Source organism: Pelodiscus sinensis, chromosome 16 (genome assembly GCF_049634645.1).
Source record: "Pelodiscus sinensis isolate JC-2024 chromosome 16, ASM4963464v1, whole genome shotgun sequence".
Lineage (NCBI taxonomy): Eukaryota > Metazoa > Chordata > Testudines > Trionychidae > Pelodiscus > Pelodiscus sinensis.
This window is the reverse complement of record NC_134726.1, coordinates 25,373,112-25,390,308: the sequence shown is the minus strand read 5'-3', so window position 1 is coordinate 25,390,308 and position 17,197 is coordinate 25,373,112. Positions and strand designations below refer to the sequence as shown.

Here is a 17,197-nt window from a genome sequence, read left to right as displayed (position 1 = left end):
ACCTCTCCTCTGCTAGTGCGTTCTGAAAACACATGTCCATGTTTTCTGCAAACCCTACACCATCCCTCTGAAGAGTTAAAATAGTGAACCCCTCTATGGAACTTGTGAGATGTAAGTCACCATGATCACTCTATCATTCTTCTGCCCTACTCTGCGCTGATTAGGCTTCAGTTCTGGGCACCACATATGAAGAAAAATGTGGAGAAACTGGAGAAGGTCCAGAAAAGAGCACCAAGAATGATTAAAGGTCTAGAGAACATGACCTATGAAGTCAGACTGAAAGAATTGGGCTTGTTAAGTTTGGAAAGGAGAAGACTGAGCACGGACATAATAGCAGTTCAGATATCTAAAAGGGTGTCACAAGGAGGAGAGAGAAAAATTGTTCTCCTTAGCCCCTGAGAATAGGACAAGAAGCAATGGGCTTAAACTGCAGTAAGGGAGGTTTAGGTTGAACATTAGGAAAAACTTCGTAACTGTCAGGGTGGTTAATCACTGGAATAAGTTGCCTACGGAGGCTGTGGAATCCCCATCTCTGGAGATATTTAAGAGCAGGTTAGACAGACCTCTATCAGGGATGGTCTAGACAGTACTGGGTCCTGCCATGAGGGCAGGGGACTGGACTCAATGACCTCTTGAGGTCTCTTCCAGTTCTAGTGTTCTATGAGTCTATGATTTTTATAGCTGTCCATATTGGTTTGTTTTACCATCCTCTAAGGGCAATTAAACTGGATGAACAGCTGATGTGACCTAATATATAATTTCCTAGCTTTCGTTGCAAACTAGCCTTTAGCCTTCCAACCCACTTAGGGCATGTCTACACTACAGAGGAAGAGAGAAACTGCTGCTGTCAATCTTCCAGGGTTCAAATTATTAGTCTAGTTAAGACAGCTAATTCGAAGTGAGACGGACACTCCAGTCAATGTCTGTAGTCCTGCTTTTATGAGGACTAAGGGAAGTTGAAGGAAGAGTGTAGACAGTGCCAAAAGCTGAGTTAAGCTATTATGTAGTGCAAGTTGTGTATCTTATTCTACTTTGTCCTGTGGTATAGACATACCCTTAGACTGTAAGATCTTCTGTTGGGGGTACTTGTCTTTGTAAAGTGTGTACTACTGGTGATTTTTTAAATCAGGGATGGGGAACTAGCCTGAGCCCCCCTAGACTCTTATGTGTGAGGGGACTGTAGGGAGTGGTTTTCTCCTTCCCAGTCGGGGGGGCCACATCAGTGAGGGTTACAGGTGTTTTTTTTTAGGGTTTTTTTGCTTCTCACTTCTGTGTGGCCCTCGAGTGATTTTTCTGTGGGTCAGTGACCCCCGATCAAAAACCAGTTCCGCACCCCTGTTTTAAATAATAATAATCATCATGACTATTTTAAACAATGAGAATGGCAGGTCCCTGAATATCAAGTTAAGATATTTTCCATAATCTTTTGTAATAGCAATAGGACAGAATAAAAACAATGAGGAGCTCTTTAGCACTTTAAAGACTAACACATTTATTTGGACATAAGCTTTCATGGGCACTTTAAAGACTAAATTTTTCTTTAAGGTGCCACAGGGCTCCTTGTTGTTTTTGCTGAAACAGTCTAACAGAGCAACCCCTCTGTAAAAAGGGCAGAGTGTTAGCATTATGTCTGAACTTCCTTTCTTTTGACAATATCTGACACAGGCTTGCTGACAGGAGGGGAAAAGGGGCAATTATCCTGGAGCCCAGCAATTCTAAAGGCTCTGGCAGCCAGAACCTCAGGGCCTTTAGAATCACTATGGGAACGCCACACCATGTGCTGCAGCTGGCCCTGAGGGCTGGCGAGAGGATGGGGAAGAGGGAGAGGCAATGCTTTCCAGGTGGTGCTGTGCACTGGCTGTCTTAGCTCCACCCTTCTGTCTGAAGCCCCACCCCTCCCAGGAAGACGGAGCCAGAATGGGTTCCCTATGTTGCCTAGGGGATTAGCAATCCTGTCAGCTCCCCTGGTCTGACATACAATATACCATATACCTATGTGCTGCTGATATAGGAGAGAGTTGAGACTGAGCAAAAATCTGTTATAGGATATCAGAACTAGGGTAAGTTCAAATCCAGATCTAGATTCCAACTTTGTAAATCAGACCTAAGTCTGACATAAACACCTCAATTTCATGAGCAGATACTAGTCTGCATAACCTAGATGCTTGTTTCCATACAAGCTGTCATTCAGAACAAATGTCAAAACAAATGCAAGCCCCAATCACTTACTAAATTTTTCTTGCTCACCCACTGCTGCTAACTCATTTTTGAAGGTCTTCAAGATGATAAATGCAATTTTAAAAGGTGAAGAGATCTGTTAAAACATCCAAAATCTTTGTTGTATATTTTTAAGGTCTTCGCCTCCCTCCCCGCTTCCCCCCAGCCACCCTGTCCCTCAGCCCCATTTAGGCCCATAAATTTAATCAATCTGTTGATTCTTGGCAGATTCACTGTTTTCTTATAAAGTAAATCAGTGGTGCTACATTACATCATGTTACTCACACCTTCTGTCCTTGCTTTTTGACAAGATATTTATCATTTTATTGAGAACCAGCATCTCAGTTCAGTATTCAGAGCACTGTCTTTTATTTTGCTGTTTAGCCAGTGTCTACCTTCGTTAATTGTACCATTTATCTACCACATCAGTAATTTTGTGCTCTAGCTTTCTAATTATTGCCTGCACAAATTGAATGCATCATAGACTTTAGAAATGAACTGAATCAGGTAATGTTCCCAGGGCCTTTCAGCCAGGGAATTAAAAAAAAAAAAAAAAAAAAAAAAGCCACAGAAGCTTGATTTGCTCACATGCAAGCCAGTGGCAAAATTCCTGTTGAAAGTGGGATTAGGCTCACCGCTACTGAACTGATGTATCTAACTGCTCTATGCCATACAGCACTTCTAGTTAAACTGCTCACGCTGCTGCTGTGATTATGCACATACCTAAATGTTCAAGAGAAAGGCTAATTACGGTAATTGGTGCAGGAAGTGAGGGTAATTCTGAATGCAAGGCAGGTGTGTAGTTACGCATGCATGTGTGCACCCACCTTTTCTGAAAAATGGGCTTCAATATTCATCAGAAAACATTAACCAGTCCTGCTCCCTTTTAAGGCATCATACATTTTGCATTGAATTCAATGAGAACAGGATTGAGCCCTTTGCACTGAATTGAAAAAATATCAATCACAGGAGTTTGGACGTATATTTGGCTTAGTTATTCTTAACCCTGTCCTTTTCAAGGCCACCTCTGGGTGTCGCTGTGGGAACTAATTGTAATGTTCATGTTCCCTTTTCCATAGTGCCATCATCAATGGATTTGTTCCATTTAAACTTTAACCTCAAGAAAATGTCACCTTAATGCCCTCTGCTCTTATGAACTTAGCAGTAATTGCTTCTCCCGCTATTTTCATGTAAGGTAACTGTCTGGGTTACAGAATCTTGAAAGCAGTTTTGATTGATCAAGGGTGGTCTTTTTGGATGTGACACTTACCAATTAATAATAAAATTAAGAAGATAAATCTGACCTAGTTAGGAAGATGGTTTAGCTACAGTTCCACTTCCAGATATCAAAACTTGCATATCAAAACTATACAAGCCTATTAAAACCTATACTGAAGATACCAAAATATTAGAAAACTTGTAGACAATATTCCTTGCATTAAAAGGACTGGACAAGTGAAGGGGTCTTTTCCATTTAACTTCTAGGATTCTGTATATTTAATTGCACTGAGTGTCAAAATAAAATGATCATTCTCAGGCAGTATGAAGATTTCAATTTGTTTTACATTTCTAACCTTGTAGTCATCTCCATAACTGCCTTTCAAAAGCAAACCAGCAAAAGACTCATGGCAATTAACTTGGAAGATGGGCAGGATTATATGAGGCAAGGTAGTGATCATTCATGTGTCCTTTGATAATACATGCCAGACTTTATTCATCCATTTAAAAGTTCTAAAGTCCCTATTGCTCCTATACACTACACATGAAAAATGAGCAGATGTTCATTTTAAAAAAAAGCCTTTAGTGTTTGCAGTGTAAAACAAAACCTACTGTACTCTACAAAAAAATTAATAACATAATATAAAGTTTGTCAAACTTTGCTAAAACTCTGTTCACAGAGGATCAAACATGGCTTGTATTGGCAGTGGTTTGGGCATTTTGATGCAGACAATCCTCTAACTAGGATCAGGCTCTCTGATTTTTATTAGCTCATTTTAAGTGGCTAGCTTGAATTCATTTCTAGGAATTGAACTTTATTTATCTTTTTAGACAGCCCTTTGATTAAGGAACATCTAATGAGATGCATTGTTTAGCATGTGTGTACATTCAAATTGCAAGGTATCATTGATGTAAATTGCTCTTATTTAGAATTTTACTGCTGCCTCACCCAGAGGCCCCCAACGCCATTGTGGAAAACACTATAAAAGCATAAAACAGAATATCTCAAATGAAATGCGTAATACAATAAATATGGAGTTGTGCCTCTCTAGCACTTTTCCCTGAGGATCCCAAAGCCTTAGCAAAACCTTAATTAATTAAGGCTTTACAAGACATTTCTAAGATATACAGGGGGAAATCAAGGCCTCCATGAAGTCAATGGCAAAATTTCCACTGGCTCCACTGGAGCTGAGATTTTTCACTCAGAATTTTGTATAACCATTTTGCTGAGAGAAAGCAACATATCCAAGAGTACAGGACAAGTCCATGGCTGGGTACTTCTGATTCTCATTCCCCTCCTTCATCCACTAGCCCACAGACTATGACAAACTTATTAAGATGTTATTATACCATCTATTTGATAAGCATTACATAATGTTCACATCTGAGCATGCTGCAAGCAATGGTTTTCCTCTGCATTAGCAACATACACTGTAGTTTGATCTTGGAGAAATAAAAGTAGTTCAGTAAATTTTGAAGTGTGGCTATTCAACAGTGCAATATAAAAGGCACTATGGTCCATATGCAAAGTGGGAGGACTAGGAGAGGGCACAGTTTACATCTCTTTCTCTTCCATCTCCTGATAGATAAATGAGGTGTGCTTAAAATTAACGTAATAAAGAGCTGTTTCCATTCCACAGTCCAATAGCAAGATGAATATTCTGTACACCATTTTTGACGGAGTGAGTGCATCAGGAAAGAGGACTTTTATTTCCCACCCCAAAATAATGAAAATCATCTAGAATCTGTTCCACTGACTGTAGATTATCCTTGTTCTCTGAAGCCTAGACTGCAGGCAGATGAAAAGCATTTGTGATTGTCTAAAGACAATGACCATGATTCCTATTATGTTAGATGTTATCTAAAGTGGGCATATATACAGCACAATTCTCAATCTAGGCTCCTTAATAAAGCATCTCAGTTTAGGGGTGGAACAGAAAAGCAGCACACAGGCTCATGCCACTGGCATTCATTTATGCACCTAACCTTCAATTTGATCATCCAGTACATTGGATCTGGACAGCTTGTTAAAGCAACATGGTTTGAAAACTGTTCTCTTGAGGTGAAACTCCCCTCTAAGCAGAGCACAATATCTAAGCCTCATTTAAGTTCCACTTATGTTTCTCTGCATAGGGCTGAATTTCATCCAATATTCATTCCCCAAATCATGGCTCCTGCTGTTTTGACCAGCTGAATCAATCCATCCTTTCTGGTCAAGAATACCCCTTAATCCTAGCACTGCTTGGAGAAATCTATGGTTCACAGGCTGGAAAATATAATCATTATGCCCACTGATGCTGATTTACTTGGACAAAATTCCCATTGAAGCTTTTACTGAATAAAGTTGCAGAGCCAAAGCCCGGAGACCTAATCTGCTCATAGAGATACTGATTATCAACCCTTTTGTAGAGCTTCTATGATTTCATCTTTGTGAAAAGGTGAAGACTACTTAGGAAGCTGGTGTAATAGAAATTGCCTAATTCTGTATGTGCCTCAAGGCACATAAAAACGTCCTGACAAATTACAGTTGCCAGCCACTCAAAATAAAATTACATTAACTGGTTTAGAACATCAGGGCCCTGTTTTTGGTTTCTTTTGTTGGTAACTATAAAGCCAGAGGCAAGGGTACCTAAAACTATCATTAATCGACTTCATAGAAAATACTTCCATGTGTTCCAGATCATTACATGTACTGAGGGGTCAACATGGTATCATCTCAATCATGGGTTTATAAACAGAATAAACAGAGTTGAACTATGGACCCTATCCTGCTACCCTGGTACTTGTTTCACTCTCTTTGAAATCAGTGGTAGACCTGCAAATACAGCCACTGCAGCTTTGGGGCTTAAAGCTACAGCAGTACTGGAGCACAGTGCAGCCTGATAAGATGTATAGAGACACTGCATTGTGTGGCTTCATGCTTTAAATGTCTTCTGCAGATGAACATGTTGCTCTTCATTCCCTCCCCCCACTCTGGATTTTTTTTTAACAGCAAACTCTTTGTTGAGAAAATTAAAATACAAAAAATCAGACTTTTGAAAAAATCATTTTTTTTTTTACATTTTAACAAGCAATACTCTAGTGTGTTGTCACTGTAACCCCTCAGAAGTCAGTAGATTTACCTCAGGGATAAATCTGACCTAATATGCTTTTGCTGCTAGAATCTTGCTAGCATCCACAGCAATACAAACGGCTTTTCAAACATGCATGCACCATGAAACTGGCAAAGTATCTTTATAAACCCTCTTTCATATTTAACAAGGAAAATAAATGCAGACTTGAATGTAGCCAGGAAGCAATGCTTTAGGAACATCAGATAGAAGTAATGGGAAATAGTCATTAATATTAAAACAGCAATGAGGACTTGAATAAGTAAATAGTCATAAAAATATGTATCTGAACCTACCAACACTGGTTATCTTCTGGGAGACCAGGTCTTGTAGCAAAGCCTCAATTACAGGATTGTGTCTGGAATATAACTCATAGCGATTAATACCAATGTGGAATTTTAACCAGTTTGGGTAGGAATCTACAGATGTTTCTCCAGTGGGTAAAAATTCCTCATCTTCATTACCTTCATTTTGCCTACCACAAAAGTAGAGAGAGAGAAGTATTAATATTTTTTCTGCTGGTTCTCCACAAAGCAACTTAAAAGAGGGCTTTGAAATGCAATGATATGAAAAGCAAACAATACAGATGTGAGAGAAGGCTTTCCGTTTGTCCCTGCTGTGGATTAAAGGCCTGCTTCCATTTCTAGAGAAGCCATTGGTAGCTTTGCTGTTGATCTCAATGGGAGCAGAATTGTGACCTAAATTATTAGTACTTGATCCAAAGACCACTAAAGTCAGTGGCAAAGCTCCCATTGACTGCAACAGACATTGGATCTGACCCTTATAAAATATAAAAAAATGTTGAACTCAGTGTTACATTGCATAGCACTGTTCTAAAACTCCAAAAAAGTTGATTTAATTCAAGGTAGCTGTGTACATTTTGTTTTATGGTTTTTTTTTAAATCCAGGGTACAATGTTCAGAAAACTCAGTCTTTAAGATTTATTTTAGAGTTGTCAAAAACAACTTAGACAATTTTGAAACAAAAATATAAATGTTCCCCACATCTTTATTTAACAATGAACAGATCCTGAAATTATTTGATAATTGTGATATTACATTCAGAATCTGTTTGTTTTATTATTCCTATGGGATCAAAAGGAAGTGGAATAACTTTTGACTACTTTCTAAATGGAAATTCTATTTCCCATGTATGCAAGAAAGTTTGCTTAGCTTTAAGCTATTGTTATAACAAAGAATTGTATGAATTAATGTAAACTGCTAAATTTGATTTTAATTATTTAAATCTTGTGGGCAGTAACTAGTAGAAACAAGTAGAACAGCAGTTGTATTGTAGATCACATTGCCATCACATGCCTTGATTGCAGGAGTCAATTGTATCTTTAGCCATTTCTGGAGTATATTCCCTACATTACTGACATATACTGATGACAGATTTTCCAGAGAAATTGGAAGTTTTCTAAGCTAGTGAGTTTTAAGTTTGATTTTAATTATGCTACATTAAGGGTCTTTGTGATTCATAGAAACTTGAGGTTGAAAATGAAAACATTTATACAACATCATTAAAGATTCAAATCCAGGCTGGCTGCTCTATCGCTTGACAGAGTTTTTGCATGGTACAATGAAGCTGTTTAAACATTACAGTGTCACTGTGTTTGAAAGAGGGTGCTGTTGTATTAGAGACAAGCCTTTTGATTTTTCATCCATTCAAGTTTCTAAGCAGTGGGGGCAGGCAATTCATAGATGAAACCAAATGCATTAAAAGTTAAGGATAGAAGCACTGGGCTTTAGAATGTCAAAAAATAATTCAGAGCAGAAAATGCTGTGTCAAAAGTCAGACCCTGAAGGTTGAAATCCCATTTATATCTGTATATTATGGACGGTTTTATGACCTTTGAAGTCAATCTCTCTGCTTCTGAGAGAAGTTAATATTTTACTGCTCTGTCTTGTGTTCTTTATTTTGTTGGCTTGGGGGAAAATAACAAGCCTAGTTTAAACATGTTATTTTGTTATTGTCTTGGTGACACCTGAATTATATCACGGAAGCTTTCATTTAATCTAACATAGCTCTTACTCCAGTCTTGTAAATGACTTGTTAGAACCTATATTCCTCTACCGACATAAACATATTAATTTTATTTCCAGCTACCGGCTTTGACATACCACCATTGACACATATAATCTCTTGTTTTCTATGTAATGATCTTTTTACTCTCTTCAGGGTTTTAATAAGAAACAGCGGTGCTTCTTAAACTATATGTGGTCATTTAAAAAACAACCACCACCAAAATCCAAGTCTTAACATACACATTGGCTACTATTTATAACAGCTGCTTATCTCACTTATAATTCTGCATTCAGGCAAGAGCTGTCATTTCCTTTTTTAACGCTGAAATGTAAAGTGAGCTGCAGTGCCTTTTCAAACCCGGTGTGCAAGCAGCAGCCACACTGTTTCCTGCAGACTGTATAATATTTTTAAATGTACTGTAATTAAGAAGAAGAACCCAGATCCACTGGTCCCACGCCAGTGGCTCCTGCATCCATCGCTTCGCTAGTTACCTCTCTCCAGACCCAGAGCAGTGTTGCCAGTCTTCAGGGGAATGCCACATGAGCATAACCCAAATCCCCTTGCTGCTGGGTCTGGGGAGAGAAACGTGCTCTCCGGGGGTGCTGTGTTTCGTCGCGGGCGCGGCCGGTGGCATGACTCCCCTTTGCTCTCAGTGACAGCCCGTTGGGGGCCCAGAGTGGAGGCTCACACCCTGCCTCCCCTCCCCCCGCCTGCCCTACTTACCAGTCCTGGTTCTCGGCCGCTTTCGGGTTAAATCGGATGTCGCTGTTGACATTGAACAAGACATCCTCCTCCGCCAGCTCCGGCGTGGCGATCTTGTACAGGGGCTGCTCGAAGAGAGCCGCCAGCTTGGAGTACCCCTTCCCCAGGGGCTGGGCGCCCGGGCTCCCATCTTGGATGAGCGGCTTGTGCCCCAGATCCTGGCTCCTGGCGCTTTGTTCCAGCCTCTTAAAAGCTTCGGCTTTCTCCGAGGCCGCGCCGAGCTTCTCCAGCGAGTGCGAGGTGAGGTTGGAGCCGGGGTCGCTGCTGAAATCCTGCAGGATCCGCAGCGTGTGCTTGTTAGGCCAGCCGGCTTCCGAGCCGCCCTTCGCTCGCGGCTTCCCCCAGCCCTGCGCCTCCTCGCTCGGGGGCTGAGCGCACGAGCAGCCCGCCTGGCCCTCGGTCCTGGCCGCTCGCTTCTCCAGCTTGGGGAGCAGATCGATCATGATGTGCATGGTGCAGGCGATCAAAAACACCATCAGGATCAGCACCCTGAATCTCCGCACTAAAATCATCTTCATTGTCAAGGGGGCTTCTAATAAATTATAAAGGGGGGGGAAGCAAAGGGGTGATTTAAATATTTAAAGGAGCCCTTTCACAGAAAAAGCTCGAGTCTCGATGTGTTTTGTCTTTTTTGCCCCCCTGCTCGGAGAACAAATCAACCCGGCAAGCGAAGAAAGTAAATATTCTGCAAGCGCTCGGTCCTCGTTCCTCTTGGTCGAGTCTCATCCAGGACTCGGCCAGACGAAAATCCCCACCGCACGGAGTCAAGGCTTTGCACATCAATGGGAACACAAAGCCAGCAGCAGTTCAGCGTCTAAACCCGTCTGCCCAATTGCCCCGGTCTTTTCCTTGAGGCTGATGATGACAGGGAGCACAAGGGGAAAGAAAAAGGGATGATTGAAGAGAAACCAACCTCTGAAGCTCTGATGGGGAAAAGGGGGGGGGCATTAAGATGGGGAATAAAAATTATAATAAAACCTGTTTAAAGAGAGAAAGGCGTTCAGCGGCAGCAAAAATCATCCATCATATTTCGAGGTGCTGGAAACGCTGCCCCCCATCCTTTGAAATTGACCAGTGATGCAGCCGTGGGACACACGCGCTCCTCCGCCAGACTGTTTAAAAACATGGGCTGGAAAATGCTTTTCTTAGCCTGTGTCCAGAGTCTTCATCCATCGCATCCAGCGCTGGGGAGAGATGAGTAGTCAACTAGGGTCCAACTCAGTGTGCTGGCTGGATCCAGGCTGGGGCTCCGCGGGGGTTTTTTTGGGAGGGGAGGGGAGAGTTGTTTTGGTTTGGCTTTTTGTTATTTTGTTTTGTTTTGGGGTTGCAAAACTGCCCGATGGCGCTACGGCAAGGTAAAGCACGCACCGAAGGAGAGAGAGAAGAGGAAAGAAACTAGCACAAAACAACAGCGGTTCTTCTTAGCGAGGGAGGTGCTGTCTTTGATCTCTGCGGGGTCGTACAGATCTGCCTTGCGAGAGAAAGGGAGAGGCAGAGAAAGAGGGAGAAAGGTCTTTGGCAGGTGCAGAGTGAAAACCCCTTTCAGCTACACTGACTGGTTGGACTAGTAGCGCTGCAACTCCAGCCTTTAGTGGGTGTGTTAAATATTATGAGCAAGCCATGGATCCAGACGTCATAGTTAAGAGATTGGCTAAATAAACGTTACAATGATAGTAACAGGAAAACCTCAGCCACAAGCTTTTCTTTCTTTCGGTCTCCCCTTTCCTCCCACCCCCTCCCCATTCTGCTGCAGCTCCAACTGGGGCAAGGAGAGGGCGTCTGTTTCTCAAAGGGTTTTTTTTGGGGGGGGGGGGGGTTGGAATCTATGCTAATAACATTGCAAAGTATTAGTACAGTCTGGCTGTCTAGGCTTAGGGACATGATTTCTGCTATGTCATTGTCTGGAGAGGAGAGATCATTTTCGGAAGCAAATCTACTGCTTTCCCTCCCCATGTCACCCGTGTATAACAAGGTCAAAACGTAAAACTCGGCTTCTCTTCCTTCTAAGAAACAGATGAATAATCTTGATTTTGAATCTGGATGCTGCCGACCGTAACAATCTTTAAAGGTGTTGCAGTGTAACAATCCACCCGTCTGGTTACATTAGCTGCACATGCTTACAATATAGCCGGATGAAAAAGGAGATTAGGCTGCCAATATTGTCCTCCAGCCAGGAGAGATTCTGAAAACTGACCCAGAGTTTCCAATCAGATAATTCAGAGGAGATGGAGAGTGGTTAAAGCACTGGATTGAGACTTGGGATCCCTTGATGGCTCTGCTGTGGATTTTGTTCATATCTTTTAATATGGAGATATACCATACCATCTCATAGAGCTGAAAAGGACCTTGAAAGGTCATGGAGTCCAGTCCCCTGCCCTCATAGTAGGACCAAGTACCAGCCCTGACAGATTTGCCTAAACAGCCCCCTCAAGGATTGAACTCACAACCCTGGCTTTAGCAGGCCAATTAGGACAAGTACTTTGATGCAGGCATTTAGATCCCATTAACATTAGGAGTTAGCTTAAGTTCGTGGGAGGATCTGGGTCTTCATTCTCTCTTTGCCTCTATTCTCCATGCATAAACTGGAAATAATCATATTCTTCTTGCCTTGTCTTGGGGGTAGGGGCTGTTTCTTAATCGGGGTTGAACAACAGGGCCTTGATATTAGTCGAAGGCTCCTGGTGATACTGAAAAGTAATGAATATAGTAATAAGTTAAAACCCATATCCCCCATTTATTGTCTTTACAAGGAACGCATAAAAGCAGTACCTACATATTTGGACCTGCAATGTGTGCTACAAATGCATCACACTCTGAACCCTCATTGTAAGACTGTTAAGCCGTCACGATATATTGCAGTCATGTTTTGTGCTTGCATTAAACTTACACCTGTGCTTTCACAACATGGCCACTTTTGTTTTCAAAAGTGGTAAATGACCCTGAAAAATGCAAGGCTATATAGGCCCTGATCCTGCAAGCTGTTCAAGGCAGGCATGCTGCTCTGCTTTTGCATCACCCTGTTGACGCCAGTGGGCTTGGAGTGAGGGCAGTGGTCTGGCCTCATGCACCCTCTTGCAGAACTGGAGTCGTCATTTGCATAGAACGTTTTTAATGCCTTGCTGCCACATCACCAGCTGTGCCGTGACAATTTCTCACTTTGCATGTGGAGTATGGAGCATAATGTTTGGTAGACAGTTCACCCCGTTGCTACAAAATGCGGGCAAGGGTAGATCGGTCTTTCAGAAAATCTTATTGAAGTCAAGAGTATTGAACTCAGGCTGGGAACTGGGCATTATCAGTTTTCAAAGAACAATACCTAAAGCCATGGTGTGTGTGTGTGGGGGGGGGGGGGGGGGAGTTGACACAGCGAGTACAATACAAACGGGATATACATTCTGGGTTACATCCTGCTGTGCTGTCCTCATTCAGGCAGAATTCCCACTGAGAGTTGGAATTCCTGAACTTTGCCACAGAGATGTTGGGCAAAGCACGTAGACCTCTCAATGCTTCATTTAGCCATCTGGGGACAAATAGTACTTACCTATCTCACAGGGATGTAATGGGGTTTAAATAACTGAATCCAGGTTATACCTCCTGGGATTTACTTTTAGATCTGCTAAGCCACAGTTCCACTGGCACTGCCCACGGCTTGCCTTAGGCTGCCCTCCACAAGCCCAGCTGGATCACATTATCTCCATGATATTCAGTGGAATCTGTCACCCTCAGACCATGATGGCAAATCATGTTTTGAAATGAGTATCTGGTGATTTGTAGCCCATGGTGTAAGTAAAGGCACTGGGGAGCAGGGGGAGGGCAGGAGCACGATGGCAGGAGAGTTAGGGTAACGGAGCTATCTCAGCCTCTGAATATGAATGTCCATACTTTGAAAGGTTTGTGTTTCTCGTGAGTGCAACCCTGCAGAGGATGGTGGGGCATGAAGATTCCCCTTCTCCCTTAGCTCTATCATGAGCTGCAACAGACTCTTCAGCACCATGGGCATCTCTAGTCTCTGCAGCCTGCAGGTGCCAGAATGCGACTCAAGGCACCAGTGCCCCAGAGGTGCTCCATTTGGGCTCCTCTTAGACAGCTCATCATCTCCCGCCATGGGTGTTTTGCTCTTCAGTGGAAAAGATTTTCAAGTGATCTGTTGCCACTTAGCGGTTTAGGGCCAGAACTCCTTTTATTTTAAATACTCACTGAGGTTTCCAGCAGTCCTCTGGTTTCAGTCTGATCTTGACAGGCCCAGCGTTCTCTGGAGTCATTAGTAAAAGAGAACTGTTTTAATTCTTTCATCACCTTTCAGTTACAGGCCCCGGTTCTGTAGTGAGTTATGTGAGATCCCACATGCTTGAAATTACACCCACGTGTAAGTGTTTGTTGACTCAGGTCCATCGAGATATCAATATTGTCACCAACATAAGCAGCCTCTGCTTTGAAGCTTTCTGATGCAACTTCCAGCAGGGTTGTATTTTACTAAATCCACTGCTAATTGCTTTAAGAGAGTTCCCACTATGGACAACAGTCTCTTCATCTTAGACTCCTAATTAAATGTGGGCGCTTTTAATGGGTCTGAATAAGAACAGAGAGGTGGGATTCTTTAAACACTATTCTTCAGGTCCTTTATGGTTGTAGCTTAGCCCTGCTACTGCTCATTCTGAGGTAGAGTAAAGGGAATGCTGTCCTCAGGAACAAGGAAATACCGATAGTTACTGCTTATCTCACTCACTTCTGTATGTCCTGGGCTGTTCTTATGAGGGAAGGAGGATATCCGTCGTCCCTGACATCATGCCTTTCTCAGCTTCATCTGACCTTTAGGGGACCTACTACTTCCTCTTGGTTCATGGCCCCATTCTACGTGCTGGACTACGCCTTCACCTTTTGGAGTCTATAGGCTCCGAGTGCACTCATTTCCCCTTTGAGTTGCTCTGTGCCTTTCGTGCTTAGATCTTTCATCTTTGGGATGACTCAGCAGGGCTGTCCAAAGGAGATCTTTAATTCGTATCTTTAGTCCATGGAATAAAATGGATAAAAAAGTCAAGGGTTTCTTGGTGTTCCCAGGCAATGATACTCAGAACCCTGTCTATCCAGAGAGGAACCCATCTCCTTTGTGTTACTCACAAGGCATTTGTCGATGTCATTCTCAAAAGACAACAGGGCGGCATCTGTGCTAATAGATGAACTATTGAGATAGTCTTTGCTCTAAGGCAGGGGTGGGGAACCTCAGGTTCATGGGCCAGATGACCCCTGGCTTGCTTGGATCTGGGCACGGAAGCTCAGAGCCCCCCCTGCATTGGGGAGTCAGTGCTAGCACTCCAACCTCCCTGCTTCCCACCATGGGGCTGGAGCACATAAAATATACTAGGTTGTGTCCCCCGCTCAGGCTCTGGTGTATGAGGGGAATGTGGGGAGTGTCTTCCTCCTCATTTGGGGACCACATCAGTGAGGGTTTTCTGTGTGCTGCCCTTGACTGATTTTTCTGTGGGTCAGCAGCCCCCAACCCAAGAAAGGTTCCCCACCCCTGCACTAAGGCAACTGCAAGAAAAGTGTCAAGAACAAATAAAACCTCTCTCCGCAGATCAGACCTGGTCAGCAGAAAACGTTTCTCCCAGTTGTTAAGAAAACTGGTTACACCCAAAGCCTTATCTGCAATGTTCCCTCTATTTTTTACCCATGTGTGGAATATATTTTGTTATGTGCACCAAGGTATGCACAGATGTGTATCACCAATAGAAACACATGCATCTGGCTGTGGGTGGCTAACGGTACTCTGTTAGTCAGCTGGGCAGCATTTCAGTCTCTCCTAGGTGGCCGCCCAAACGCCCAGCTTACAGAGAACACCACTTCTCAGTCTGATTCAATCCTTCCAAGAGAGCATGAAGATAACAGTCCACTATGATGGTGACCTATGTGATATCTTTGAAATACATAGTGTTACAAACAGGGATGTATTTTGCCACTGTGGGGGTTTCAGGGTGCGATCACCCCCTCTTGCTCCAAGAGGGGGGGTCAGCGAACCCTCGTGCCCCCTTTTTGTGCCTAGTTGGCCTCAGGGCCCCCAACGGGGAACTCCCGGTAATGGGTGCGATCACCCCCTCCCAGGAGGAAGGGGGGGTCAGCGAACCCGGCGACAGTCACCCGCCTATGCGGGGTGGGGCAGCCGGCCCCTGGTTCAGCGTTTCCCCTTGCGGGGTCGTGACTTACAACGGCTCGCCGCTCAAGCCGCGGGGAGTAGTATACTCCCTTCAGGGAGGGAGGGGGACCCGGTCCCGCCCTCTCTCCGGGTCCCAGCCCAGGGCCCTAGGCGCCGGGGCTTGCTAATGCCCCGACGCGGTGGACGAGGGAGCTAATCCCTCCAAAACTCGTCCACCCAAGGTCGCCAAAAGCGCCCTGCCCCGGACTCCTTCCTCCCCCCGGGCGGCGCCCGCCAATCGGGCCCGCCGCATTCACACCTACCCTGGTTCGGGGTCTCGTGGTGTCTCACTTCCCGATGTAGCCTCGGGGGATCGCTCTGTGGCGCTGTTCTGCCTCCGTGCGTCCCGCTCCTGTTGGGCGCGACGCAGTGGGGTACGCCCTCCGTCTGCCGATGGGCTGAGGGACCGCCAGGGGCAGTGGCTGTCCTGAAGACCCCGGGCCCAGCGCCGGGCTGGCAGCCGCGGGGTATGCTGCCCGGGCTCCGTCCTGCCTCCGGCTCGGCTCCTGTGCTCCCACCGGGAGCCTGCCTCCTTCTCCGCCGGCGGCCAGCCCTTTTGAGCTGGCCCGCCGTATCCGCCGCTCCCTGGGACCCCGCCCCTTCCGGGCACGCTGGCGTGCAGCGTCCCGCCGCCCAGCTGATCCGCCCCCACCGTCCGGGGACGCGGGGAAGGAGTCGGCACGGCGTAGCCGGCGCAGGCGCGGGGGGAGTTCCCCCGCCCGCCGCCGCCACCCGCTCGAGCTGGGGGAACACCGGAGAGCCGGTTCCCCGGCGCCAGTCTCCTGGGGACCGGGGTTCTGGCCGCCCTGCCCCCCGACCAGTGACAGGCTGTCACACCACCAACAGTCTTTAGTATATTTTTCTCTCTGCTGCTTGGTCATGTTTTTCATTTAGTGTCAAGAGTGTACATATGCTTATGAGATCAGATGGAAAACTCTTAAATATTGTCCACCTAAAGTTAATCAAAGTTAAACGCCTGACGCTAAGCGAACTTCTTGCAGCCAGTGATGTCATGCTTGTTGTACACAGTGCAAGGAACTCTAGCAACTTTGTAATAACTTTACCTTTGTGATGCATTTGCATGCACCATCTGTTCAAAGGAGACCATGATTATGGCACAGGTTGTGTGGGCAGTATCAGAAGTTTTCATAGCTAGTACCCTGCAAGAAGTTGTGCACAAATTATTCTCCTTTGGATCATCTATATCACAATCATTTATCTCTAGCAGATGGGCTGGATTCTTGGATGGGCCAAGCAGCCTTCTGCATTTGGACAATGACCAGAAATGTGGAATAAGAGGAAACTAATGCTGAACACAAAGATACGGGTCTACCAAACATGCATTGTGAGCACGCTGCACTGAGGTGAGAAGACATGGACCACCAACAGCAAATACAAGAAAAGTGAAAGCACCTTTCACACTCATGTTCTTCGCCACGTTCTAAACATCACATGGGAAACCAAAGTGCCTGACACCAAAGTAGTTCAGAAAGCAAAATTGCCAAGTCTGACCACTATTCTTAAATACAGGCCTCTCCACCAGGTTAGTCAATGCACTGGATGGATGATGGATGCATTCTGAAGGGTTTTGTATACAGAGAACTTCAAGATGTTCCAAGGTCAATGAGCCAACCTAGGTTTAGGTCACAAGCTGGAAAGAAGATGCAGCTAG

General features: G+C 44.5%; 1 protein-coding gene across 2 annotated transcripts in view; it reads right to left on the bottom strand.

Moving 5' to 3' along the window:
* FAM20C (FAM20C golgi associated secretory pathway kinase) overlaps positions 1-11,008 on the bottom strand; it is a 104,949-nt gene extending 93,941 nt beyond the window's left edge. Inside the window, exons 1-3 of one of the 2 annotated variants that reach the window (XM_006112825.4) lie at positions 10,314-11,008; positions 9,297-10,190; positions 6,842-7,020 (exon numbers count right to left, since the gene is read on the bottom strand). In XM_006112825.4, the coding sequence (XP_006112887.1) occupies positions 6,842-7,020; positions 9,297-9,853 (736 nt within the window). In that variant the 5' untranslated portion in view covers positions 9,854-10,190; positions 10,314-11,008. Of the gene's footprint in view, positions 1-6,841; positions 7,021-9,296 lie in introns of both variants that reach the window. The other variant, XM_075899530.1, reaches the window with a different exon arrangement.
* Between the last annotated feature and the right edge of the window lie 6,189 nt (positions 11,009-17,197).